The 24,825-nt window shown below is 52.6% G+C and overlaps 9 protein-coding genes across 9 annotated transcripts; 4 read left to right on the top strand and 5 right to left on the bottom strand.

Moving 5' to 3' along the window:
• Positions 1-96: 96 nt before the first annotated feature.
• On the bottom strand, positions 97-1,196 carry N7532_011973 (uncharacterized protein; the record flags this gene model as incomplete). Its single annotated transcript, XM_056624464.1, has 3 exons — positions 97-515; positions 572-991; positions 1,109-1,196. The coding sequence occupies 3 exons, from the start codon at positions 1,194-1,196 to the stop codon at positions 97-99; spliced, it is 927 nt and encodes a 308-aa protein (XP_056469452.1).
• An 824-nt stretch (positions 1,197-2,020) lies between these two features.
• acoA (aconitate hydratase ACO1) lies at positions 2,021-4,810 on the bottom strand (the record flags this gene model as incomplete). The annotated part of the gene is made up of 5 exons (XM_056624463.1): positions 2,021-4,229; positions 4,316-4,335; positions 4,415-4,486; positions 4,597-4,614; positions 4,775-4,810. The coding sequence occupies 5 exons, from the start codon at positions 4,808-4,810 to the stop codon at positions 2,021-2,023; spliced, it is 2,355 nt and encodes a 784-aa protein (XP_056469451.1).
• Positions 4,811-5,865: 1,055 nt separating this feature from the next.
• On the top strand, positions 5,866-6,369 carry N7532_011971 (putative C2H2 finger domain protein; the record flags this gene model as incomplete). Its single annotated transcript, XM_056624462.1, has 3 exons — positions 5,866-5,906; positions 6,007-6,186; positions 6,255-6,369. 3 exons carry the CDS (start codon positions 5,866-5,868, stop codon positions 6,367-6,369), a joined length of 336 nt encoding a protein of 111 aa, XP_056469450.1.
• Positions 6,370-6,835: 466 nt separating this feature from the next.
• Positions 6,836-8,027, bottom strand: N7532_011970 (uncharacterized protein; the record flags this gene model as incomplete). Its single annotated transcript, XM_056624461.1, has 3 exons — positions 6,836-7,343; positions 7,414-7,753; positions 7,817-8,027. 3 exons carry the CDS (start codon positions 8,025-8,027, stop codon positions 6,836-6,838), a joined length of 1,059 nt encoding a protein of 352 aa, XP_056469449.1.
• Positions 7,975-10,813, top strand: N7532_011969 (DNA-dependent ATPase RAD54; the record flags this gene model as incomplete). Its single annotated transcript, XM_056624460.1, has 4 exons — positions 7,975-8,027; positions 8,288-8,948; positions 9,011-9,094; positions 9,143-10,813. The coding sequence occupies 4 exons, from the start codon at positions 7,975-7,977 to the stop codon at positions 10,811-10,813; spliced, it is 2,469 nt and encodes an 822-aa protein (XP_056469448.1).
• Positions 10,814-14,335: 3,522 nt separating this feature from the next.
• N7532_011968 (WD40 repeat domain-containing protein) lies at positions 14,336-15,840 on the top strand (the record flags this gene model as incomplete). Its single annotated transcript, XM_056624459.1, has 3 exons — positions 14,336-14,449; positions 14,618-14,795; positions 14,864-15,840. 3 exons carry the CDS (start codon positions 14,336-14,338, stop codon positions 15,838-15,840), a joined length of 1,269 nt encoding a protein of 422 aa, XP_056469447.1.
• A 1,023-nt stretch (positions 15,841-16,863) lies between these two features.
• On the top strand, positions 16,864-20,141 carry N7532_011967 (VAC14 family protein; the record flags this gene model as incomplete). Its single annotated transcript, XM_056624458.1, has 10 exons — positions 16,864-16,931; positions 17,001-17,163; positions 17,216-17,386; positions 17,447-18,122; positions 18,185-18,957; positions 19,011-19,115; positions 19,173-19,291; positions 19,346-19,425; positions 19,478-19,637; positions 19,697-20,141. 10 exons carry the CDS (start codon positions 16,864-16,866, stop codon positions 20,139-20,141), a joined length of 2,760 nt encoding a protein of 919 aa, XP_056469446.1.
• A 934-nt stretch (positions 20,142-21,075) lies between these two features.
• Positions 21,076-21,386, bottom strand: N7532_011966 (uncharacterized protein; the record flags this gene model as incomplete). Its single annotated transcript, XM_056624457.1, has 2 exons — positions 21,076-21,272; positions 21,359-21,386. The coding sequence occupies 2 exons, from the start codon at positions 21,384-21,386 to the stop codon at positions 21,076-21,078; spliced, it is 225 nt and encodes a 74-aa protein (XP_056469445.1).
• A 742-nt stretch (positions 21,387-22,128) lies between these two features.
• atm1 (ATP-binding cassette Fe/S cluster precursor transporter ATM1) lies at positions 22,129-24,624 on the bottom strand (the record flags this gene model as incomplete). Its single annotated transcript, XM_056624456.1, has 7 exons — positions 22,129-22,160; positions 22,227-22,443; positions 22,528-23,574; positions 23,635-23,903; positions 23,969-24,083; positions 24,145-24,204; positions 24,259-24,624. The coding sequence occupies 7 exons, from the start codon at positions 24,622-24,624 to the stop codon at positions 22,129-22,131; spliced, it is 2,106 nt and encodes a 701-aa protein (XP_056469444.1).
• Positions 24,625-24,825: the final 201 nt, after the last annotated feature.

Genomic DNA, 24,825 nt, shown 5'->3' with positions numbered 1-24,825 from the left:
CTAGACCCGCCAATGCGAGCGCCCCCTGCAAGAGACTCGACCTGGACAGTCGGCAGCGCAGAACCTGCCAGAGAAGAATATTGGATTCTTCTCAACTCATAGAGCAGACTTCTCGCTCAACCTCCACTCCCCTGTATTGACATCGTGCACCACACGTCCCTCGTCCTCCAATTTATTTAGCACCAATGTAACGCCATGCGAGGCCGGCAGATGCAGATTCTCCGGGACATCCTTGTAGATCACCTTGACTAGCTGCAATGGCGTCCACGAGCGCTTTGGCTCCGGCGAGTGCTCACCGGGAGAAACATCCAGCTTACCCCATCGCAGAACTCGCAGCACTTCATCTTCCCGCTGCTTTCGGTGCTTGACATACTCTGCGATGCGGGCGTTGGCGCTATCAATGACGGCTCCGTGTCCGGGATACCCGCGGCCTTGAACACGATCACGCATACGATGCAGACTGGAGAGATAGGTTTTCAGGTCTTCAAAAACAGCGGTTCCGTGGCCGAGGACATCTATGGGGCACCGTTAGCTTCGTCGGGACCGATAAAAGGAAGGACGGAGACCTCACTATCGCCTGTAAAAATAGCATCCTCTTCCTCAAGCACAAAAGCCATATGGTCTTCCGTGTGGCCCGGGGAAAACAACGCCTTCAGTGTGGCGCCTTCGACACTGAAGACTTGTCCGTCTTCAATTCCCGCTTGGCCCTCATCTTCGTTGGGCTGGTGCTTGTACACGCTCGCATCCGGACAAATCCGCAAGAGATCCTTGACACCCCCAACGTGGTCACCGTGCCAGTGCGTGAGCAGTGCCTGGTGCACGGTGGCTTTTTCCGAGGAAAGCACGGAGGTCAGGTTCGTTGCCCATGCGGCCTCGCCCTGGCCGGTGTCGATAAGGATGCGCTGGTGGCCGCGACCAATTAGGTAGGTATTTGTTCCTGTCGATAATTGTTTCAGTCCACGGACACTAGCATCGGCCATCAAAGAGACGACTCCAGTAGCACGTTAATATATTATATTAATATACCTTGTAGAGTAAACTATAGTTAGTCACACTTGTCAGCCTGATCTGCCTCTGCTGTGCCCAATTCTGTTGCTCCGCGAATCACCCACCTTTCCTGGATTTCCCGCCAAAATCCGGATGACCGAGGCACTGAGACGCTCTACCTCCGGAAGGGGAACAAGATGCGTCGCCATGCTGAGCGCACAGTGGTAGGATGTGCAGTTCAAGTTTCCCGTAGAGTCGAGATCGATGGACCAACCCTTGGTTTGCAATAATTAATCACCTCCGCTTCACCTGGATCAGTAGGTGGGGGGAGAAGTGTAGAGGGGAAAAGTGAGGAGTCCGGGGGTCTATCGGCCTAGAATCAGGCCTCCTGCAATCGCGATTTCCCCAGTCCGATGGCTCATCGCGAATGGGATGGTTCTTCCCGCGGGGCAACGGGCCTCGGCAGATTATCTCAGCAGGCCCCGAGGTAAAGCACTCAACACTTTTTGACCTACAATACCACAGTGTAGACTACTTTGTTGCAGTCATGATGTCTACTTCAAAAGGTTTACACCGATGCTACAGCTTGTAGGAAGTCGTAAAAGTATACTGTACCTTAAGAGTACCTAAGGTACATTTGGTTCCTTACAAGAAATGGAGAAATGACTACGGCTTTTTTTTTACGAGACCATTAAACAGAAGGAAATGTATGCATACTCTTCTGACATACAGAAGCTTTGGGGTAAATCAAACATATATCCATTGTGCCCACCCAAGGGAATCGAACGCGAGGCCAAACCGGCCAAAGAAACAAAATCGTAAAATTTTTCCCAGAGCGCAACTCCTCATACCCGGCTCGAAAAAGGGACAAACGCGTACACACAGCGACAGCCTGGCTGAAACCCCAAGCGCTGCCACTCTGCTCTCTGGGTCGCTAAAACTCACAAGAGAACATAGTTTACACAGGGACTCCCGGCGGAGAAGTCACCTGGAGAGGAAATTGTGAAAAGATAGTCTCATGGACTCGATTCATTTAGTTGCCAGACTTGCGGGCCATGGTGTTGAGGGCGGAACCGTCGTGGAACCACTCGATCTGGGGCTCGTTGAAGGTGTGGCTGAGGGAGATGTCGAAGGCAGCGCCACCGGCAGCGGGGTGGACACGGAGGGTCATGGGCTTGCCAACGGCGAGCTCGGTGCAGAGTAGATCAACCTTGTCCTCGGGCTTGATCTTGTCGTAGTCGGCGGGGTCGGTGAAAGTCAGGGGCAGCATACCCTGCTTCTTCAGGTTGGTCTCGTGGATACGAGCGAAGGAGCGGGTGATGACGGCCAGACCACCAAGGTGACGGGGCTCCAGAGCGGCGTGCTCACGGGAAGAGCCCTCACCGTAGTTCCAGTCACCAATGACAACCCACTTGATGCCACGGGCCTTGTAGTCACGGGCAGTGGCGGGAACAGCGTCGTAGGCGCCGGTGAAGGCGTTCTTGACCTTGTTGGCCTCACCGTTTTCCTCGTTGATGGCACCGATCAGCATGTTGTTGGAGATGTTGTCCAAGTGGCCACGGTACTTCAACCAGGGGCCGGCCATAGAGATGTGGTCAGTGGTGGTCTTGCCCTGGCACTTGATCAGGATGGGGATGTTCTCAGCATCCTTGCCGTCCCAGGCAGGGAAGCCGCCGAGGATCTGAAGACGGTCACTGGAGGGAGAGACAGCGACGTTGATGGACTCGCGGTCCGCGGGAGGAGCCTGGTAGGTGTCCATGCCGGGGTCGTAGCCGTTGGCGGGCAGGCCATCACCGGAGGGAGGCTTGAGCATGAACTCGTTGCCATCCTTGTCCTTGAGCTTGTCGGTCATGGGGTTGAAGTTCAGGGTACCAGCAACGGTCATGGCGACAACCAGATCGGGAGAGGCGACGAAGGCGTGGGTAGCGGGGTTGGCGTCGTTGCGGCCAGTGAAGTTACGGTTGTAGGAAGAAATGATGGAGTTGGCCTCACCCTTCTTGATGTCCCTACGGTCCCACTGACCAATGCAAGGACCACAGGCGTTGGCCAGGATAACACCACCGTACTCCTCCATGGTCTGGAGCTGACCGTCACGGGCAATGGTGGCGCGAATCTGCTCGGAACCGGGGGTGATTGTGAAGATGGACTTGGACTTCAGACCGTGGTCCAGAGCATCACGGGCAATGGAGGCAGCGCGAGACATATCCTCGTAGGAGGAGTTGGTGCAAGAACCGATCAGACCGACCTTCAGCTCCTCGGGCCACTTGTTGGTCTTGACGGCCTCCTTGAACTGGGACAGAGGAGTGGCCAGATCGGGGGTGAAGGGACCGTTGATGTGGGGCTCGAGCTCAGACAGGTTGATCTCGATGAGCTGGTCGTAGCGGGCGCCATCGTCCTCACGGAGGTCCTTAGCGTACTCGCGGGAGAAGTCACCAATGTGCTGACGCTTGGTGGCCTTCAGGTAGTCGTACATGCGGTCGTTGAAGGGGAAGATAGAGGTGGTAGCACCAATCTCAGCACCCATGTTACAGATGGTACCCATACCAGTGCAGGACAGAGACTCGACACCGGGTCCGTGGTACTCAATGATAGCACCAGTACCACCCTTGACGGTCAGCAGACCAGCGACCTTCAGGATGATATCCTTAGGGGTGGTCCAGCCGGACATCTCACCAGTGAGGCGGACGCCAATAACCTTGGGGGCCTTCAGCTCCCAGGGCAGACCAGCCATGACGTCAACAGCGTCAGCACCACCGACACCGATGGCGGCCATACCGAGACCACCAGCGTTAGGGGTGTGAGAGTCAGTACCGATCATCAGACCACCGGGGAAAGCGTAGTTCTCCAGGACGATCTGATGAATGATACCGGAACCGGGCTTCCAGAAACCGATGTTGTACTTGGCGGTGGCGGACGCCAGGAAGTCGTAGACCTCCTTGTTGATCTCGTTGGCACGGGCAAGATCCTTCTCACCACCAACCTGGGCCTCAATCAAGTGGTCACAGTGGACGGTGGTGGGGGTCTGGACGGAGGGCATGCCAGCAGACATGAACTGCAGAATGGCCATCTGGGCAGTGGCGTCCTGGCAAGCAACACGGTCGGGGCGGAGCTTTAGATAGGAAACACCGCGCTCGATGTCCTGACCCTGGGGGTCATCAAGGTGAGAGTACAGGACCTTCTCGGAGTAGGTCAGAGGGTGCTGCAGACGAGAACGAACGACATCGAGGTTCTCGGACATCTTCCTGCAAAAGGCGCAATGATGTTAGTTGACCAATTTCATCAAACACTTCGAAAATTTTGTTGTCTTTCTGGGACGTAAAAACCGTACTTGTAGTTAATGTAGTTGCCCTGTGATACAGATTCGTCATTAGTAGCTGTTTCACAAATTTGGCAATAAGGCGGATGGAAAGCCTGAGCGGCCACTCACAGTCTCATGGTTGGTCATCTCGACCTTCTTGTCGAGAGGGTTGGCGGTGGCGTAGGCCCGAGCCCCGAAGAGCTAGAATCACACTGTTAGTATTGAGTGCAATGCAAGTTGCCATCGTCCCCATGTTCTGGCAGCGCCAGTTCGCGGGCGGACGATTGCTCTGCCGGTAGGACGATGCTTACAGCTCGGGACTTGGTGGCCTAGAGAGGAGATATGTTAGCTCCGTTTCCCAGAATACTTGACGTTTTCCATGGCCGCTCGCAGCCCGTCACGATTTGAGGCGTGCGGCTTAAGGCTGGCGATGCGCCTGCTTCGCAGCCTCGGCAGCTTGGAGTCAGGGCAGTAGGGCAAAACACTTACCAGCGCACCAGCACGCGCAAGGCGGGAGGAGATCATGATGTAAAGCTCTAGACACGACCACCTTCACCTGTGGAAGCAAAAGAGAGTGGAGAGTGGGAAAAGAAGAAGGGAGAAAGAAAATCGAAAAGGAAAGCTTGGTGGTTTTGAGTGGGCGACGAGAGACTGGGACCGAACAGCCGTAATCGCCGTTACCATGGCGATACCGTACTGAAAATGGGTTTAGGCCTGCCGCATCCGACGGGCCAGCGATGCTAGGCTTGGACTGCGCGACGGCGGCCACAGCGCCAGCAGACAAGCAGATTCGCCGCAAGGATTCGGCATCTTCGGTCCATGATTCTGCGCAGCTCGCCATCTACAATTCAGAGCGATCCAGGACTGCTGGGGTCGCGAGGGTCACTTTTCGCAATTGACAACACCTGGCAGGGGAACGGTAAAGGCAATACGCGGCATGTGACGGCGGCAGAAGCGTACACCAATCACGGAGTTTACGATTACAAGGAGTCTTCCAAGGTTGCGCAGCGGAGGGCATCTCGGGCCAAAGGGCAGGGCCACAGGCGCACGGGCAGGTTTCATGCGCTTCCTGGAAGACTTACTGAGGTCGGCCTGAACCCCGTTCATCCGTTGCCGGCATGCGGATTCGTCCCAAGTGGCATCAGCCCAATATAGATCGATTGGGGACCAGCTAAAGGCGATCATGGTTGGACATGGCTGATCAACAAGCTGGCGCAGACTTTCTCTCGACACCGCCGGTCTCCAAACAAATATCATAATCGTAGAATCTCTTGCTGCTTCCTCAATCCGTTCATTCCTGGGCTTTCATCCGAGGGACATCCGGACCGACAACATGCAAACGTCATAAAATACGGGCGGTAAACCGGTGACGAGCAGCCGAGGTGAGCCGAACGGCGCCCCCGAGCAGTCAGCCTGCCCGCCAATCACGGCCAGCGTGTTTCAAGCAGACACTGGTCAGCGCAAATTGCCCTTCCAGCCAAGCGGCCCGCTCTCCACTCCGCCCCATGTCCCTCCGGAAATCGGTGATATCTTTTTTCTCTCTGCCTTCATCGTTGCATACACCAGGATCAGCGGACAAGATGGGTGCTTTGCGCAGAATCAAGACTAAGCGTCGCACTAGGTATGTTGCTGTCCATTCTACTCCTATGAACTTTTTGAATCTTATAGGAAAGGAAGAGAGAGAAGAAAATTCAAATTTTTGTGTGCTAACTTCTGCGCAGAGACTACGACCAGGTCGTCGCCGACATCGACTCGCCGCGCCACCTCGCGCAATACAAGGCCAGCAAGGATGTGGAGGACCTGCCGGGGCTCGGTCGCCATTATTGTGTCGAGTGCGCCAAGTGGTTTGAGAGCGAGTATAACTTGAAGGCGCACACGAAGGGCAAGAACCACAAGAAGAGGTAAATCGCGTTTTCAGCTTGTCCTGGTCGCAACTTTCTCGCTAATCGCCACTATTCTCCTGCTACAGAGTGCGCATTCTCAAGGAAGAACCTCACAGTCAAAGACTAGCCGAGGCTGCGGTTGGCCTGGGTGTCGACAACGGCAAGCCACCAGGTGAAGAGAAGATGGAGATGGAAGATTGATTCGAGCGCCGGGTCACCAATGACACCCCTGCCACGGTACAAAGCACCACCTCCATCCTCTCATAACACGCACTGGCGGATCAATCGCCACACACAAAAAAAGCGCATCAACGACGACCACGACTTTGATATTCGGATTTACTTTGCATGCATTGCTAGACTGCAGTTGCGGTGGAGCTCACGTGAGGCACACCCCTATAGCCGATAATCGCCGGATGTCCGTTCTGCCGGTTTGCGGGACCGCCTGAAACCGCCGGTCTTCGGCATAATCAATCGGGCAATCTGGCATCAGGGCGAAATTTACCCCCTTACTAGCAGTACCTTGGAGTAATTCCAATAGAAATCCCTCAATACCAAATAATAGCTCTAACCACAATGGGCTTTCGGTATATCTTCTGGCCTTGGCCGATCCTACTCTATTCTCTGCCGTAGCCACGTTGTAGACAGAGGTAACAGAAAACATGCCCTAAACCAGTGCCTCCGCAGGCGCTCCCGCTGCCGCCGCCCCATGGGCACCCCCCGGACTGCTCAGCGCCTTCATCAGCCACTCGTAGGCCGCCCACTTCGCCCGATTCCACCTCGTTAGTACATGGTTGTCTCGGTCTGGAATGGAATGTGTCCCGAGTGTACATACCTGAACCGCATTCACAATAAACGCTCTAATGCTGCAGATCCCGAGGCCGCGATAGAACGCGTGCACTCCCTCGGCTCGGTAAATCTCTCGTGCAATCTGGAAGGAGTTCAATGTTTGCCGAGGGCGCCGAAATAGAGCCTCTCCTTCCGCAGGTGAGCCTGCCACATAATCATGCATGGTCTGTGCCTGCAGCCTGGTCTTCACCATATCCAATGGGAACACCGAGCCCCAGGTGACAATACCTGCAATGCCACCGCAGAGAAGAACTTTCAGCGCCGCTTGGTGAGTGCTTTCATTTTCAGTTGTCATCAATCGTTTGCATAATTCGTAAGACCAAAAGCTACACCGGTCGAGTCAGTCAAAATATATCTTGTGTGGCATGCGGGTAGATGATCATCATGCAGACATACTAGAATCCATAACCAATCGAATCTCGTGCAGCCGTCACTGCACCTCCATAATATAAACCCCGCCACCCACGGTTGCGATATATATCCTTCGCAACTGCCCAGGACGAGACTTCTGGGCGGCTGTCTAGTTGCGCACGGCACTTGATAAGCTCGGTTGGAGATGACACAGTCCAACTGCCCAGGCCGCCAGCGGCACCGGCAACCCAGATTTTGTACAAAGACACACCCTCTGGGTTGGTTGGGTCTGTAATGGAGCGATCCATCGACGTCAATGCCCGATTGTAGGCCACGAAGAGGATCGCATTGAGGGCTCCATATCCTAAGATCGGAGCAGCCGCACCTAAGACCAGAATGTTTTAACACACAACGGATTCGAAGTGAGACTAAAAATGACAAGACCAACCTCGAACGAGAGAACTCGTCTTTTCGAAACGGCCAGGATATGACGTCGTAGATGCATCTGCACGGTTGCCAGCCTGCAGGCGTACCTTGATCACGTCCAGCGGATTTCCAATGATAATTCCAATGGCACCACTGAGGTAACCCGCCCAGAAATCCGACATGCCTCCAAGTCTGAGAAGTGTGCAGCTGCAGTTCCACGTATCTGGGCGCATGTGAGTGAGCCTTAGTATGGGTCTTGCGGCGGGGTGCCTGGGGTCACGTGCTGGCGCGGCACTTTGGTGTTGTAGGCCGACGCGCCTGCCTCCGCGTCGTCGTCGGTGGCGACTTCCAAGCTTTCAATCAACAACGAGCGAGGAGGAGTGTACAGAAATTCTCCGTACAGACGAGCAGCTGAATTGTACAGAAGCAATCAAGTCATGTATGGCTTATTTGACCTCCTAGGACTGACGGAACCCTTGCTAATAGTTATTAGGTATCGCCCGCGCCCAGCCGGCGCTGATGGCGGCGTCAAGACACCTTTACAGCCTAAATCCGTGAATGCAATCGATCGCCTCGCCAAACCGTTCAAATGCCCAGGCTCGGCGACGCCAGCCAGAGCCTCAGAGAAGCCGGCAAGGAAGCGACGAAAGGTGAACTATGCCAATACCGATGGCAGCGCAGAAGATGGAGCCGAGAAACCGTACACAAATGAAGATCGACTCGCGTTGGCGACGCGCGAAGTGAATAGATTCCCGGTGTTCAAGCCCAAGGACAAGGACGCAGCGTTCAGAACACGGTTCCGAATCCCCTTGATCAATAAAGAGATGGAAGGCTACAACCCAGATCGGCCAGCGCCGACACTGGGCCTACGACAGGGTGCGACTTTTATAGCCAAGCCGCTGCACGATCCGAGTGGTGAATTTGCCATAGTTCTTTACGATCCGACCGTGGACGATATCACCGAAGAGCCGAAGCCGAAGGAGCAAGAACAACCAAAGGAAAAGGAGGAGACTTTGGACGAGCCCCTCGTACATAAGAGTCTAGCGGATATACTTGGCTTGAAGAAGAAGGTGGAAGGCCGGCCGAAGGTGCCTGTTGTGATTGACCCGCGACTGGCCAAGGTCTTGCGCCCACATCAGGTCGAGGGTGTCAAGGTGAGATCTCCATGCATGGAATCCCCACACAGAGCGAGTGCTAATTCAGCTGGTCCTCGCAGTTTTTGTATCGATGTACAACTGGTTTGGTTGACAGGAACGCCAATGGTTGTATCATGGCAGACGGTATGGGACTGGGAAAAACAGTAAGTTCTTATTGCCTCCAGATACAACTCGTTGCTAACAGTTTCTAGCTTCAATGCATCTCTTTGATGTGGACTTTACTCAAGCAAGATCCGGAGGCCGGCAAAACAACCATCCAGAAGTGTGTGATTGCATGCCCTTCTAGTCTGGTCGGAAACTGGGCCAATGAGTTGGGGAAATGGCTGGGGAAAGATGCCACCACCCCATTCGCGATAGATGGCAAGGCATCCAAAGCAGAGCTCACCCTTCAAGTCAAACAGTGGGCGATTGCTTCTGGTCGAGGAATCGTTCGCCCTGTCCTCATTGTCTCCTATGAAACACTCCGTATGTATGTGGAGTGCTTGAAGGATCACCCGATCGGTCTTCTGCTCTGCGATGAAGGTCATCGGCTCAAAAATAAAGAGAGCTTGACATGGACTGCCCTGAACAGTTTGAATGTCAGCCGTCGTGTCATTCTTTCCGGAACGCCCATCCAGAACGACTTGTCCGAATATTTTTCCCTTCTCCATTTCGCCAACCCAAACCTGCTGGGCTCACAGAACGAGTTTCGCAAACGATTCGAACTGCCTATCCTTCGAGGCAGAGATGCTGCAGGCACCGAGGAGGATAAGAAGCTGGGTGACGAGCGCCTGGTAGAACTATCCGCCATTGTGAACAAGTTCATCATTCGACGAAGCAACGATATTCTATCGAAATACCTGCCTCTAAAATACGAGCATGTGGTTTTCTGCAATATGGCTCCGTTCCAGCTAAATCTTTACAACCACTTCATCCAGAGTCCGGAAATCCGAAGCCTGCTTCGAGGAAAGGGAAGTCAGCCTTTGAAGGCCATTGGAATTTTGAAGAAGCTCTGCAACCATCCAGATCTCCTCGACTTGGCAAACGATCTTCCCGGATGCGAACATACATTCCCCGATGACTTTACACCGCCCGATGCCCGAGGCCGAGATAGAGAAGTCAAAAGTTGGTATTCCGGGAAGATGATGGTTCTTGATCGCATGCTTGCCCGGATCAGACAAGATACGAACGACAAAATCGTTCTTATTAGTAACTACACCCAAACCTTGGACCTTTTTGAGAGACTTTGCCGCACGCGTTCATATGGCTGCCTGCGACTGGATGGATCCATGAACATCAAGAAGCGATCGAAGTTGGTTGACAAATTCAATGATCCCGATGGTCCTGAGTTCGTCTTTCTTCTCAGCAGTAAAGCCGGTGGTTGCGGTCTCAACCTGATCGGCGCCAACCGACTCGTCCTTTTCGACCCGGATTGGAACCCGGCTGCCGACCAGCAAGCTTTGGCCCGTGTGTGGCGTGACGGGCAAAAGAAAGATTGCTTCGTCTACCGGTTCATTGCCACTGGTTCCATTGAAGAGAAAATCTTCCAACGTCAATCTCACAAACAATCACTGTCTTCTTGCGTCGTGGACTCGGCAGAAGACGTAGAGCGCCATTTCTCGCTCGAATCATTGCGAGAGCTATTCCAGTTCAAACCCGAAACTCGCAGCGATACACACGATACATTCAGATGCAAAAGGTGCAGACCAGACGGTACTCAATTCATTAAAGCCCCGGCCATGCTCTATGGTGACACGAGCTCCTGGAACCATTTCGTCAACGATGGAGAAAAGGGTCCATTGAACCAGATTCAAGACCTGTTGATACGACAGGAGGTCGGAGAAAGAGACGTCTCGGCCGTGTTCCAGTACATTAGTCACTGATATTTAAGTAAGGGGGTTTGGCGCAGCCATGATTTTCAGACGAGGCGCTTGTTGCTAGCGAACAGGGATAGCGATCATGGATAGCGATCATTGAATAGACTCATTTTAGCGTGCATCGATTCATGTCTTTAGTAGAATGCAATCCATATCGAATACTTCTAGTCCACTCGTTAAGTGAATTTGAATGATCGAGCCCACAGTTCAGCTGTCTACTTTGCCTGCGAGAATATGCTACCACAGGGTACCCTCAGCGCCTTGAGTTCATCTCCCGCGGGTCTAGCGACGGCCCCGTCGGTCCCGAGCGTCATTCTTCGGGACCGAACACACCTCACCTTTTCGGTCTACTTACACCGACTTACGCCTTTCTCTTGACCAACAGCGGCATTTACGATGAGCCGTACTCGGGGGCATTCATGCATTGTCTGTCAACAGCACAAAGTCCGTTTGACCAGCAAAAACCATGTGCAAATTGTGTCCAAACCAGGTTGAGTGTCAAGTTGCTCCTACACAACCTGCTCGACGAAGGAAGGAAAAACACTTCATGAGCGGGAATTGGTGGAGCGTCTTAAGAAATATGAGAAGCTCATGGCTCAACATGGTGTAATTTTGGCTCTGCCTTTGACGAAAATGCGGAGTCCCGGGAGAAGCACGCCGGGCCGAGTACCACCGGAGTTCCACTGGGAGACAATACGTCAGATCAAGGCTCCAAAGTCGATGACCATGGGCGAAGGTTGGCACATTACACGTTCTAAATGAGCTTTTCTGACAATAGAGTAGGGTTCCAAAGCGGTTCGCGTACTATGACGAATACAAATCGACAATAATCTCCTGAATGCCTCGTCAGACGAAGACAACGACCGGCCGACAATTTACCACGCTTTCGATACCATGTTCAGTGACTCGGATGCCTTTAATTTCATGGTTGCTCGTCAATCAGTTCCTATAACCACCTTCACCCTTCCGCAATTCAGATTACTCAGCTATGGCAGGCCTAGTTAGTTATCTGAAGAATGTCAACCCGCTATTGAAATTAGTCATGCGCCAACACTGCAAGACCGGATCGTTATAGCAGGAAACAATTTTGCAAAAGCACTAAAGCTGCTCGACGCCCTGATGTTCAGCATATATCTTGTTGCAACAAAGTCCATGACAGATGATGAGATTCTTAGCATCTTTGGGGAGCCAAAATCTATGGTTTTTATATCGGCATCATCAAGCTTCGCAACAAGCTCTGGTCAACGCTGAATTTATGAGGTCAAATGACCTAATGGCTCTACAGGGATTTTACCATATCTTGTATGTTCTATGCTTTTTATTTATGCAAAGCTTTCGGACTGAACTTTTAGTCCCTAATAGGTGAGCGTTGGGCGGCATCTATTTTGCCTAATCGGCATTGCTTTACGCATAGCCACACGACTAGGTCTACATCGGGACGGTGCCCGGTTCAAAATTTCTCAGTACGAAGAAGAGCCCAGGAGAAGGCTTTGGTGGCAGCTGGTTGCGTTTGACAAACGAATATCTGAGATAACGGGCTCACCGATTACAGCCCTGTCTTCTTGTGGATCAGACTGTCGACTTCCGCTGAACGTAAAACGATGCTGATCTGCATCCGGCCTCTCAAGAGCCCCCGCGACCGTCCGAGGGCCTTACTGAAATGTCCTTCAGTCTTACACGAATTGAGCTCACCTTGGCGTCCGTCCCAATCGGTAGTCGTCTAAATCCAGTGACTATCAGGGATCCACAAAGCGTTCATGGCTTTTCTGCAACACCACCAGATGCTATGCTTTCCAATACCGCCGAAATATCTCGCAACGACTTAGCGAGTTATTGCTCCTGCTTTGAGTCCACCTATCTAAAGCACTGCGATCCTAAAATTCTGATTCGGTTACTCACTCTCATGACAATGAAGTCGTGCTTTGCAAACTCCCCGTGGTCGATTTCATGTGCCGATTAATTCCAGCCTCTAGTCACGACAAGGATGAATGCAATATGTTATTTGTCAAGGCTATCGAGATGCTAGAGTACGATGACCTCATATACACCAATGAGTATCTCTTCGTTTTCCACTGGTATACCCAGCCCCAAATTCCATTTCTCGGCTATACCTTTCTTGCTAGCGAGCTAGCTTATCGCATCAATGGCGAAATTTGTGAGCACGCTTGGAAAGCCATTTGCAGCAATTACGAGTATAGAGGACTTTATCGAAACCCGAGAAGTCCGATGCACATAGCATTTGGACGCGCGCTTCTCGGGGCATGGAATGCGCGTGAACAAGCCGAGCTTCAAATGGGCAGAAACATCCAGCCCCCGAAATTTACTGTGCTTCTACGTCAACGATGCCTTTTAAGTCAAAAGGGCAAAAATCTTGGCACTGCCGATTGCAGCGCAGATCCGGCGGATCTGGGCCTGCTAGCGTCATAGGTGGCGAACTATCCGGAGGTATTGATGGACCAGGAAATTTGCCTGGGCAGTCTGATATGCTATCTAATGAAGATTCACCCGCATATCCATCCGTGGAAAGCACAGATTTGATATTTGAGCAACTTGGTTTGATTCTGAACAGACTGACTGGGCAAATCTCATGCAACCTGGGACACTGGTTGGTTTTTTTGGCAGTGATGAGACCGGGCTCACCTGAAGATTTTCCTAGTGCGCCCATATGTATCAACGATTAAGGCTGGTCCGTTTACTCTTTTAACCACGTTCCCATTATGCGTGCATGCAGCATGTACGCACGGCTAAGCGGTCAGAAAGCCTTGTCCTCCAGGAGTTCTTGTCAGAAAAAGTGGGCTCTATGATTGGCTGGCAATGCTCCATAGCCAGCACTAAATCTTGGAAATCGAGTCGGTGGCCCCGGCTGAAATGTGGATTCGATTCGAAAGCAAATCACTTGCCACATGGGGATTTCTCCGAAGTTGGGTCGCTGCATGCGCGCCTGTCACGCCGGGAACCTGTCGACTAAATTTGCAGGCTCCGGCATCTAATCTCCAACCGGACGAGGATTTGAGCCCATCCTTCGTGCTGATGTAGACGATGTGTACTGGAATGATCCATAGCAATGTACAATGTCTTTGTTTCGCTCTTCACGGGTAGGCCTTGAGGGTATGGCCGTGATTTCATCTAAACTTTTTCAACTCGTTGATCGGATGTACCATCCGGCCAGGGCTTGCTGGAGGGGATCTCTCGGATGTTCAGCAGCCCAGCCCCCCTCAGTTACCGCCATCTCACTGACTGGGCAGCGACACGGTTCATCGAGCTAGCTGGTGGGGCTGATCACTGACCAGCGCAGCGACCCGCAGCAAGCACACCGAGAAGGGCCCCCGAAAAAGTGACTGGCAACCAGCTGGGTGATTATTTCTCCTGAACAACCATCAGTCCTTCATCCATCCTCCGACAGATCTGATGCGCCAATATTGACTTTTGCTGGCTATCTGGAACGGAACGAGCCGCTTCCAACCTCCGCCCCTACTCCACGCGCCAGTTCCACGGTTGAGATCGCTCGCTCAGACCCAGTTCGCGACTATGAGCCTGAATTCCGATCGCCGCTCGACTAGCGGTTCCTTCCGGCAATACTGGAAAGACAAGTTCAATAAGAGAAGATCGTCTGGGAAATTCAGCCCTTCCGTCGAAGACCAAGTCCAGCATGACTCACCCTTCCTCATAGCTGCAAGCCGTATGTGATTTGACGGGATTGTCAGAACTACTGCTGAGAGCATTTACTGACTCCAGCTAGACGAAGGACCCGCTCGATCCAACTCCCAAGTCTCGTCGAGCACGACAGTGATACATACTCAACCATCACAGGGTGATGAAGATACAAGCAGTGCGCAAGCATCGACGCCCACAAAGGACGACCATGTTGCAAGTGAAGTCGAGGTTACAGACAAAGATAGCATTGTCTCAGAGAAAGCATCTGAGGGCGTGAAAGATGAGGAATCTTTGCTGATTTTGGAGCCCGAGAAGCCTCCATCGGAGGTACCAGGTCAGTGGAAGCCTTCAAAGATACATGCTGCCTCTTTGCGCTGGATATTGCTAACATTTTCCCGTCAGATGAACCAAAAGCATCTCCAACCCCACAGGAAGACGTCGCCAACGCACAGCCAGCCACGGAGGATCCTAATGGCCCGTGTCTGTCGACCCTTCGAGACCATGGAGCCTCTGTCCAATGCGTTTCATGGACGCTAAATAATAAGCTCGCATCGGCTTCATATGATGGTACCGTAAGGATATGGGACGCCACCACCGGCCGCTGTCTGTCCACATTCAAGGATGACAATGGAATACCAGTCTCTGCAGTAGGATGGCTGCGCAACCCAAGACTTGCATTGGTCTCAGGTGATGGAACGGTCAGGATTTGGCGTGCCACCGATGGCAGGTGTCTTCAATCATTTGAAGAAGACATTGCCAGCTACAGGGATGCTGTTGACTCGTTTTCTACTGTTGCGTGGTCCCCCGAAGGCAACCTTGCCTTTGCTAACGAGGATGGGTCTATTTTGATTCGGCATGTCACAAATGCTACCGGGTTCAAGTCCTCACTGGCGCTCAATGGTCGCCATGAAGGTGCCTATGCGCTGGCCTGGTCCCGGGATGGCAGGCTTGCTTCAGGCGCCAAGGATGGAAGCATCAAGATCTGGGACACCACTGACGGCCAATGCAAGCTTAAGCCTGGAGGCCATAACAGACGGGTATATGCTCTTGACTGGTCTCGGGATGGCCGGAGGCTAGCATCGGCATCTGAAGATAACACAATCAAGGTGTGGGAGACCCAGAATGGCCACTGTACTGTATGGGCCCAAGGTCAAAGTGATTCGATCCGGTCTCTAGCCTGGTCACCAGATGGTCGGCTTGCAGGTGCAGATGGCGACATTATCCGAATCTGGGACGGTGCAAGTGGCCGGTGTTTATCGGAGCTTGAGGGCCATACTCATCAAGTCCAGTCCGTGACCTGGTCAGACGATGGAAAGAGACTTGCGTCAGCTTCCCGGGACAGGACCGTCAAGATCTGGAATGTCATGAGAAATGATTAATCTAGGTCCCAAGCTTTTCCTTTACACTGCAATAGCCAATGGTACCGCCTGGGCTTTCTCCAGAAACAACGCACAGAGAAGCAGCGTTACCAAGATTATCTCTCCCTTAATATCATTGAATGCTTTTCAACTCCTCACGCAGAGTTAAAATGAGTGAAATATTTGGAACTCGATATCAGAGTAAAGTCCTGACTCGGTTGGGCTCACTTAGATGCTAAGGGCTCCAAGAGGAATTTAACGAACGGTGCTCAGACATGCTGTTTCGGAAGATGGTATGATTCTAAGAAGATACACCGTATCAAGCTTCCTCTGGTCAAAGAACCCTACCCTAAGTTTGCTACAATTAGAGAGATTATAGTAGCACCTACCTACGCCATTTTTGGTCTACATCACCTCCCTTCCTGATATTTCAGACGTCTTATAGTACTTCAGATCGAGTTTCCTGGTCCTGACTGCGCGAGTAGAAAACAGACTTTCCTTTCCCTCTCTCTCTCTCTTTTTTTTTTCCTTTCTTAGAAAGAAGCCATTTATGTGCTTTATGCCATGAGGCATGAGTGTGCGGAAGAGATGGCCAGACATTAGATCCGGCGGGTGAATTACCTCAGGGTGGTAGATGACAAGGTATCCGATCAGATCGATGACTGGGTAGTGGGGAACTACCAGTACTAGTAGGTACTAATGTACGTTCTACTTGAAGCCTAAAGTGGTTCAAATGTATGGTTGCTGGTACTGTTGTTATCTATGGCCTTATCGGGCCGAGACCGCCTAGCTCGGTGCTGACATACGTCACACCGCGCTTGGACTCTCTCATCTCCGCGTTGACAACACACCTTCCGCCTTCCCCCACCAGGAGCTTCAGTATCCCCTCACGACCCTCACGCGTACTGGAGCTGGTCGTCAACATTTTCCGTCACCAAACATCGGACGGAGTGCCAGCTTGTTCCCCGGCATCGAACACGGCTTGCTCCACCATGAGCTTTGCCTGATCGGAGCTCAGGACAGCACACTCCGCCCGCTGGAACAATGGATCCCTCAATTCAGCGACTGCTCAACGACAAGCTCTATGACAAGCGGAAGCAGGGCGCTCTCGAGTAAGTCACCTGGGACTGGATGGATGGCAAAGCTTGTGGTACATCGCTAACACGCGATTTCTTCTTCAGACTCGAGAAAATCGTCCGCGATGCCGTCTTTCATGAAGAGGAAAACAGAATTCACCAAATCGTTGAGCAGCTCTGCCACGACTATGCCTACGCTGTGCACCAACCTCATGCTCGAAACGGTGGTCTGATCGGACTGGCTGCGGCCTCGATTGCCCTCGGATCTGTGAGTAAACAACCACAACAGAGGATAGACAACAGCTGACACGAACTTTTAGGAGGGTGTGGCGCCGTACCTGAAGGATATCGTGCCCCCTGTTCTCGCCTGTTTCTCCGATCAAGATGCGCGCGTCAGATATTATGCCTGCGAGGCCATGTACAACATCGCCAAGGTTGCCAAAGGCGAAATCCTTCTATTCTTCAACGACATCTTCGATGCACTGGCCAAAGTAAGTTTGATGGAAGAACCCCCCGCGTCCGAATTGGACGTATACTCATACATCTTACAGCTTGCTTCCGACTCTGAGCTCTCCGTGAAGAACGGCGCGGAGCTTCTCGATCGCCTGGTGAAAGATATCGTGGCCGAATCCGCCGCATCCTACGTCTCCGTCCTGCAGATCGCAGAGAGGGAAGACCCGACAGAGCTGGACGATACCGAGCTGCCCACGGCTTTCTCTCTCGCCAAATTCATTCCCCTGCTCAAAGAGCGTATCCATGTGCTCGGACCATACACTCGCATGTTCTTGGTCTCTTGGCTGACTCTGTTGGACACAATCCCTGATCTGGAACTGGTCTCTTACCTACCAGAATTTCTCGAAGGCCTGATCAGGTTCCTTGGAGGTCCCAACAAAGATGTCAATGTCGCAACCCAAGGTCTACTTGATCGGTTTCTGACGGAGATCAAGAAGATCACTCGACTGAAGAAAGGAATCGAGGGCCAAGGTAGTCACAGACGTTCGGCTGCGAGTGACACTGTCAGCTTCAGTACCAAGACTGAGACTGTTGACGAGACTGGGCCTGACTTTGTCGACAAGGATGACATCGCGGTAGATGATTCTGCTTCGGGCTCTCTCTTCGATGATGAGGTGGTTCAGGCCGAAGGAGGCTGGTTCCCAGGACAAGACGTACACATTGACTACCCCAAGATTCTCGATATCCTCGTCACCTTCGTCCATACTTCTTACGGTATCGTTCCCTCCTCGCTATGTGAAACTCAATTGAACAAACAGTGCTAACAACATACATAGAACAAGAGATCCAACTTACCGCGCTCCGCTGGATTGACAAATTCTTTGAAATCAGCCCTGAGGATATTCTCCCTTTCGTGCCCCGGCTTCTGACACAAGTGCTCCCTGCAATGTCCAGTGGCTCCGACGAGGTCCGCCAGGCTGCCAATCGTGTCAATAAATCCCTTCTCGAATACATCTATTCCCTCTCTGATGACGCGACTGATGAGGCAGCCCAATCCTCGTCAAAGGCATCCTCAGCTGTACCCAGCAAAGAAAGCATCGAGCGCAAGCCTTCAGAGATTGTGAGCATTGATACCAAAAAATCGGTGGTGGAGACCCCCAGCGCTGCCACTCCTCGCAGTAGTATCGTCTCGACGCCCTTGCTGCCGACCGACCTCGATTACGCCGCGGCGGTCAAATCGCTGACGTTTCAACTTCTTAATCAAAACGAAGCTACTCGGTTGGCTGCTGTCTCGTGGCTCATGATGCTCCACCACAAGGCTCCCCGAAAGGTGATTGCCTTCAACGACGGAACATTCCCCGCTCTGTTGAAGACACTCTCAGACCCTGCAGAAGCGGTCGTGACCAAGGATTTGCAGCTTCTATCGCAAATCTCACGAAACAGCGACGACAGCTACTTTGCTTCATTCATGGTGAGCCTACTGCAACTCTTTACCACGGATCGGCACCTGCTCGAGGCGCGTGGCAATCTTATCATTCGACAACTGTGTCTCAACTTGAGCCCGGAGCGTATCTATCGTACTCTGGCCGATTGTATTGAAAAGGAAGAGGTTAGTAGGATTCAATAAGAACACAGAATCTACACTTACTGACATTTCCCCAGGATATCGAGTTTGCCAGCATCATGGTTCAGAATCTGAACAATAACCTTATTACTGCACCGGAGCTATCAGATATGCGAAAGAGACTGCGCAACCTTGATTCAAAGGTACACTTTCCACTGACCTTTTGCACTCTCGATGGATACTAACGGAAATCTATCTAGGAGGGCCAACTGTTCTTCGTTGCTCTTTTCCGATCCTGGTGCCACAATCCAGTTTCTACATTCTCGCTGTGCCTTCTTGCGCAGGCTTACGAGCAAGCTTACAACCTTCTTCAGATTTTGTGTGTGCCCTGAAAGTAAGAAGATAAAGCATTGACTTACTAACCTGATGCTAGTGCCGAATTGGAAATGACCGTCAATATGCTTATCCAGATCGACAAGCTGGTGCAGCTGCTCGAGTCCCCCGTTTTCACCTGTAAGTCTTGAGAAAAGGAGGGGAAACAGAACCTTGCTAACCAGACCATCAGATCTTCGCCTTCAGCTTCTCGAGCCCGAAAAATATCCTTACCTCTACAAATCCCTTTACGGAATTTTAATGCTCCTGCCGCAGAGCTCGGCCTTTGCGGCACTGAAGAACCGGTTGAACAGCGTCAGCAATATCGGACTCCTTCATTCTGGACCTCGCAGGTATGACAATTGCCCTTTATCCGATGAATCACTGGCCTCTGGTCTGACATTTCCTCTAGCGGCGCACCGGCCGGCCCATCGTCGTACGATCGTCCCACTGGAACACGTTTGAAGCCCCGTGATGAGAACGGTATCCGATGGGTTGATCTTCTCGACAAGTTCAAGCTAGTCCAGGAGCGTGCGCGTCGCACACAGGCCGCACCGCGCCAGTCGGTCGATGACCCATCTCTTACCGCCGCCCTCTCCGCCGCTACCATTGACCGTCCGAGCACTCAGTCCGGCCTTTCTGGTGTCCCTAAGGGTATGTCCGGAGGCTCTGGAGCTGCAGGGCCCGGTGCAGGAGGTGCAGGACTAGGTCTCGCCGGCGGCAGTGGTGCAGGCCGTGGACCACCCGACGCAAAGATCAGCAATTCTTCTTCTCTTCTCGGCTCGGCGCATAAGCCCAAGTCGAGTCTTTCTAACCTGGGCAGATTAGGTATCGGAAGTCGTAAGTCGAAGAAGTAAAGGAGTAGAGCGGATTTAGCGTATGAAATCGTTCGGGGCTTTTCTAACACCAGACCGATTAGGGGTTGAGAAGATGGGTTTGAAGAAAGGGTTGGAGATTCGGAGTCGGATTCGAGAGTTGAGGAAGAGAGGGGCATTTGTTTCGGATTCAGAGGCCGAATAAACATCAGAGAGTTCGGATTCTGGTTCGCAAGTGGAAGAAAGCGACGCACGAGAGCGTGATCTGTTCATGTACTACCAACTATTGTGGTGATCTAGCAAGATACCCATCTCGTCTTTCCCGCTGGCACAGCAGCCCAGCCATTCTACGGGAGACGGCTTTTACGCAACGCAATTCAAATCCTCGAAACCTATCTCAAAACTGTGTAGTTTGAAAACATATTGTAGCTGCCATTCACGGGCAACCTTTGCTTCTACCCAAGTAAAGTCTAAAAGCGCAATCGAGGAAGTGGTCCATCACGAAGGTGAAAGGTGTCATTTCTATTGACAGAGAAGACCAAATGCAACTGAAACATAGACAATAGAAGGCAAAAAAAACATAATATCCAGGAGAAATAAAATGTAATTCCAATATCGAGAGTAGACATTTTACACCCAACAGGTATAGATTCCAATTCGGGTGAAACGAAACGCAATTCCAACTTTTGGTTTCGAAATCACCAACATCATACAAGATCCGCCGAAGGGGGCCTGCATAACGGAAGCAGAGAAGGATCAGGGGGTCGTCGAGATTTCATCATCGCAGGAACATCACGCGAAGGAAGTCGAGAAGCGGCCGAAGCCGAACAGCAGAATAAAGCAGATAGAAGAATTGGCTAATTCAGCAGAGTCAAAGGTTCCAACCAGAGGGCGCTGAGGAAAGAGGATCAAATAAAGGTAGCAGAAAGAACCAGGACATGAAAAGCAGCGAATGAGAGGAGATAATCGTTACTCCTCACCGCCGCAAGTCATTCGATCCCCATCCCGATGGTCGCCAGCTTCCCGTTGAGTGTTTCGAGACGGTGCTTCCGGTGGGCGAGTTGGTGCCGTTGGAGTAGACATACTCGCCGTCGACGTACTGGGCACCGGTGGAAAAGGTGCTGCGATGCTTGCGGCGGGCGTAGCGCTGTTCGAGGCGGTAAAGCTCGAGCTCTGCAGGACATCGTTATTAGCCTTTGTCGATTGCATTTGGCATGGTTGCTTTTTTTCCCCATCGGAAGAGGGTCGCGTTCACGTACTTGCTTGAAGTTTATCCATTAAACCCATGGTGACGGTGCGAGGGAATTTCTTCGGACGGAATATTTTCGATCGATCAAACGATGCTATTGAACTGAATCCCCGGTGGAATTGCAATTGGGGAGTGTCGTTTGCTGTTCCTATATATGGAAGTTGACGATCGTTCCCACATGCAGCTGCGAGCGGAAAGCTGTGGTCGCCGGCAACAGACGGAAGGTCGACAGCACGTCACTGTAACAACATGGGGTCAGTCGCATTCCGAGAACACGGTATGGAGTCTGGATCGAAGGACCGGAGGGGTCGCCGGTCGCCGGTCGCTTCTTACCGTCGTAATGCTGCACCGAAGGGTGTGGATCGAAGGGAAGCGTGGAGGGGTCCGCACGAGGGACTTTTCTGCGAGGTGCCACAAGAGAATGCAAGGAGAACAATCGGTGGGGAAATCCGGGGACAAGATCAAAGGAGTGGAATTGGGGTTAGACCCAGGAACGAACGTGCAGGGCAGGAAAGATGGGAATGCAAGAGTCGGAGTCGACATCGTAGGGGAAGAGAAAGGGGAAGTGGGGAAGCGCGGGTAATAGCGCCGTGTTGACATTCCCTGACAGTGCCGTCTCTATTCACACGGAGTACTACTACTTAAGTTCTCTACGACATAGCAGTCCTGGTTGTACCGACGGAGCACCAGAACAGGGCATGGCTTAATTTATCCCCCACTGAGTACGCGTCGCCTCCAAACGGTCTGGCCCATTCGACCGGGGCGTTTCATCGGCTCCCCCTACTCCTCATCCTGCGCTAACAGTTCCTGGGCTGTACGTGCGTCAGCGTGAGTCTAGCCATCTTCGGGGTTAGTCTGTAATCCAGCGAGGGGCATACCGTTCCACAGCTCCGCATAAACGCCCTCCAGCTCGAGTAATTCGCGGTGCGAGCCGATCTCGGCGACCTGGCCGTCCTTCAGGACCAGGATCTGGTCGCTGTCGTAGATAGTGCGCAGGCGGTGCGCCACAAAGACGCTCGTGCGACTCTTCTCCCGGAGAATACTGTTAATGTTCTGGAGCAGGGCTTGCTCGGTGTAGGTGTCCAGTGCCGAAGTCTATAATGCAACCATCGAGGTGGCTGGTCAGCCACAACATCCTCATGTCCACCACTTCGGAGGCAATTTCTTCCGACTACTTACCGCTTCATCAAAGAACAAGAGCTGCGGATCCTTCAGCAGCAGTCGTGAAACCGCCAGGCGTTGTTTCTCGCCGCCTGAAATCATCATGCCGCGCTCACCCACCGCCGTCTGATATCCGTCCGGCAGCCGCTCTACCAGCTGGTGGATGCGCGCACGCTCAGCTGCCTGTCGCACCTCGGCGTCCGATGCGTCAATCCGGCCATAACGGATGTTGTGCGCAATTGTATCGTTAAACAGTGGCGTGTCCTGCGGCACCACGCCAATCGCCTGCCGGAGGCTGTCAAGCGTCACGTCGCGCACATCCTGACCGTCGATGAGAATCCGTCCCGACTGCGTGTCGTAGAAGCGGAAGAGCAGTCGCAGGATCGTGGACTTGCCGCAGCCGCTGGGACCTACAATGGCGAACTTCGATCCGGCTGGGATGGTGAAAGTGGCATTCTTGAGGATCGGTCGATCCGGGTGATAGCCGAAGGTGACATTCTCGAAGCGAATCTCGCCGCCGCGCTTCAGCTGCAGGGGCTTCGCATCGGGCTTCTCTTGGATCGTCACGTTGACCTTTTGCAGGTTGAACAGCGTCTCCATGTCCAGCAGAGACTGTCGCAGTTCGCGGTAGACGGATCCAAGGAAGTTCAGGGGAACGGACAACTGGAAGACGAGTTGGTTGACCATAACCAGATCTCCGACCGTGAGAGCACCAGTCGCGACCCCGTCAGCGGCAAAGTACATCATTCCGGCCAGCGCACTGGAGAAGATCATATTCTGGCCGGAATTGAGGAAGGCCAATGAAGTGGTCACCTTGATCGAGGCATCTTCGTAGTTCTTCAGGGCCTTGTCGTACCGGGCAACCTCAAACTTCTCGTTGTTGAAGTACTTGACAGCCTCATAGTTGATCAGGGAGTCAACCGCAACGGTAGCTCCACGGTTATCGGCGGCGTTGGCCTGGCGGCGGAACTTGGTTCGCCAGGCTGTCGTGGTGATTGTGAATGCAGTGTATGCCAACATGGTTGTGGCGGTAATGGCCGCGAACTTCACGCCATATTGGTAGGTCTAGAAGATGTGAGCCAATGTCACTCTGGGCGGGATTACTTGAAAATGGGGTCCGCTTACCAGAATACTGCAAACAAGAGAGATTTCAAGAGCCGTTGGGACGACATGGAAGACCATTGAAGTCAGCAAGAAGCTGATGCCCTTGGTACCACGGTCGATGGCCCGAGTCAAGCCGCCAGTTTGACGCGATAGATGAAAGTTGAGGTCTAACCGCAACAGATGGTCAAAGACATTTCGTGCCACCTTCCGAATGGCCTTTTGGGCAACACTAGCAAAGACTGCATTGCGAAGTTCTTGGAACAGAGTTGCGCCGATACGGGTTGCACCATCTAACCAAGCAATTCAAGTTAGCAATGAGAGGTCATTCCAGTTGCAACGGTTTGTTATCTCTCACAGGCAATGATCATGGAGCCAGCCACGGTATATGCAGTACCACCGACGGCAGCAAAATCAACGTTCATTGAGTCCACAATGCTCTTAAAGTAGAAGGGAACTTCGACGTTGAGAACCTGGGGAGTAGATCAATCAATATATAGATCCAATGAAACTCATATTAGTGAGATGACGGACCTTTGCGCCTACGAGCAGCGACAATGCGGTTCCAACACGAAGCTTGGTGCCCCAGTCGTCCTGTAACAGATCAGTACTCTATCTCCAGCTGGGCGCGTGCCTTGTAGACCATACCTTCGGCCAGAGGTACTTGGCCATTTCTCTCATGATAGCCCAGTCTGCCTTTCGCTGTTCTTTTGTGGCCTTGGACGACTCGCTCAGCAAGTCTTTCTTGGCTGGTGCTTTCGCATCGCCCTCCGCCTTCTCGACCTGGGCATTGGCTAGTTGCGACGCTGGCGGGGCCGGGGCCGGGACTGGGTTGTCCTTTGCCGACGCTGGATTTTTGCTATCTGACACCTTATTGTACAGAGGACCACCACTGGTGAACACGCGCTGTTGAGTGCCATTGCGCCTCGTCCACGGGGACGGGCCGGCGAAGCTCGGACGAGTGAACCGCGCCGTCGGGCGCCAGCACGACGACCGAGCTGCTTTGAGCAGCATCTCTGCCGATTGACAGGGTTGTTGACCGCCGAATATCGATGGATGATGCGATAGGGTTCAAGAGAACATAGTGTAGTCGACAGGAGGCAGATAACGTACGCAGCTCCCTCTGGATAGCTCGCGGGGGAGGGAACCTTGGGAGCTGCCGGCTTCGGAGGGAACGTCGGGGCCGAATGTGTACTTGTGTGTACAATGGGGAGG

This window comes from Penicillium argentinense (assembly GCF_028826775.1).
Source record: "Penicillium argentinense strain IBT 30761 chromosome Unknown utg000011l_segment0_segment0, whole genome shotgun sequence".
In the NCBI taxonomy this organism is placed as follows: Eukaryota; Fungi; Ascomycota; class Eurotiomycetes; order Eurotiales; family Aspergillaceae; genus Penicillium; species Penicillium argentinense.
Note: the sequence above shows the minus strand (reverse complement) of the source record. Positions and strands in the feature narration are given on the sequence as shown.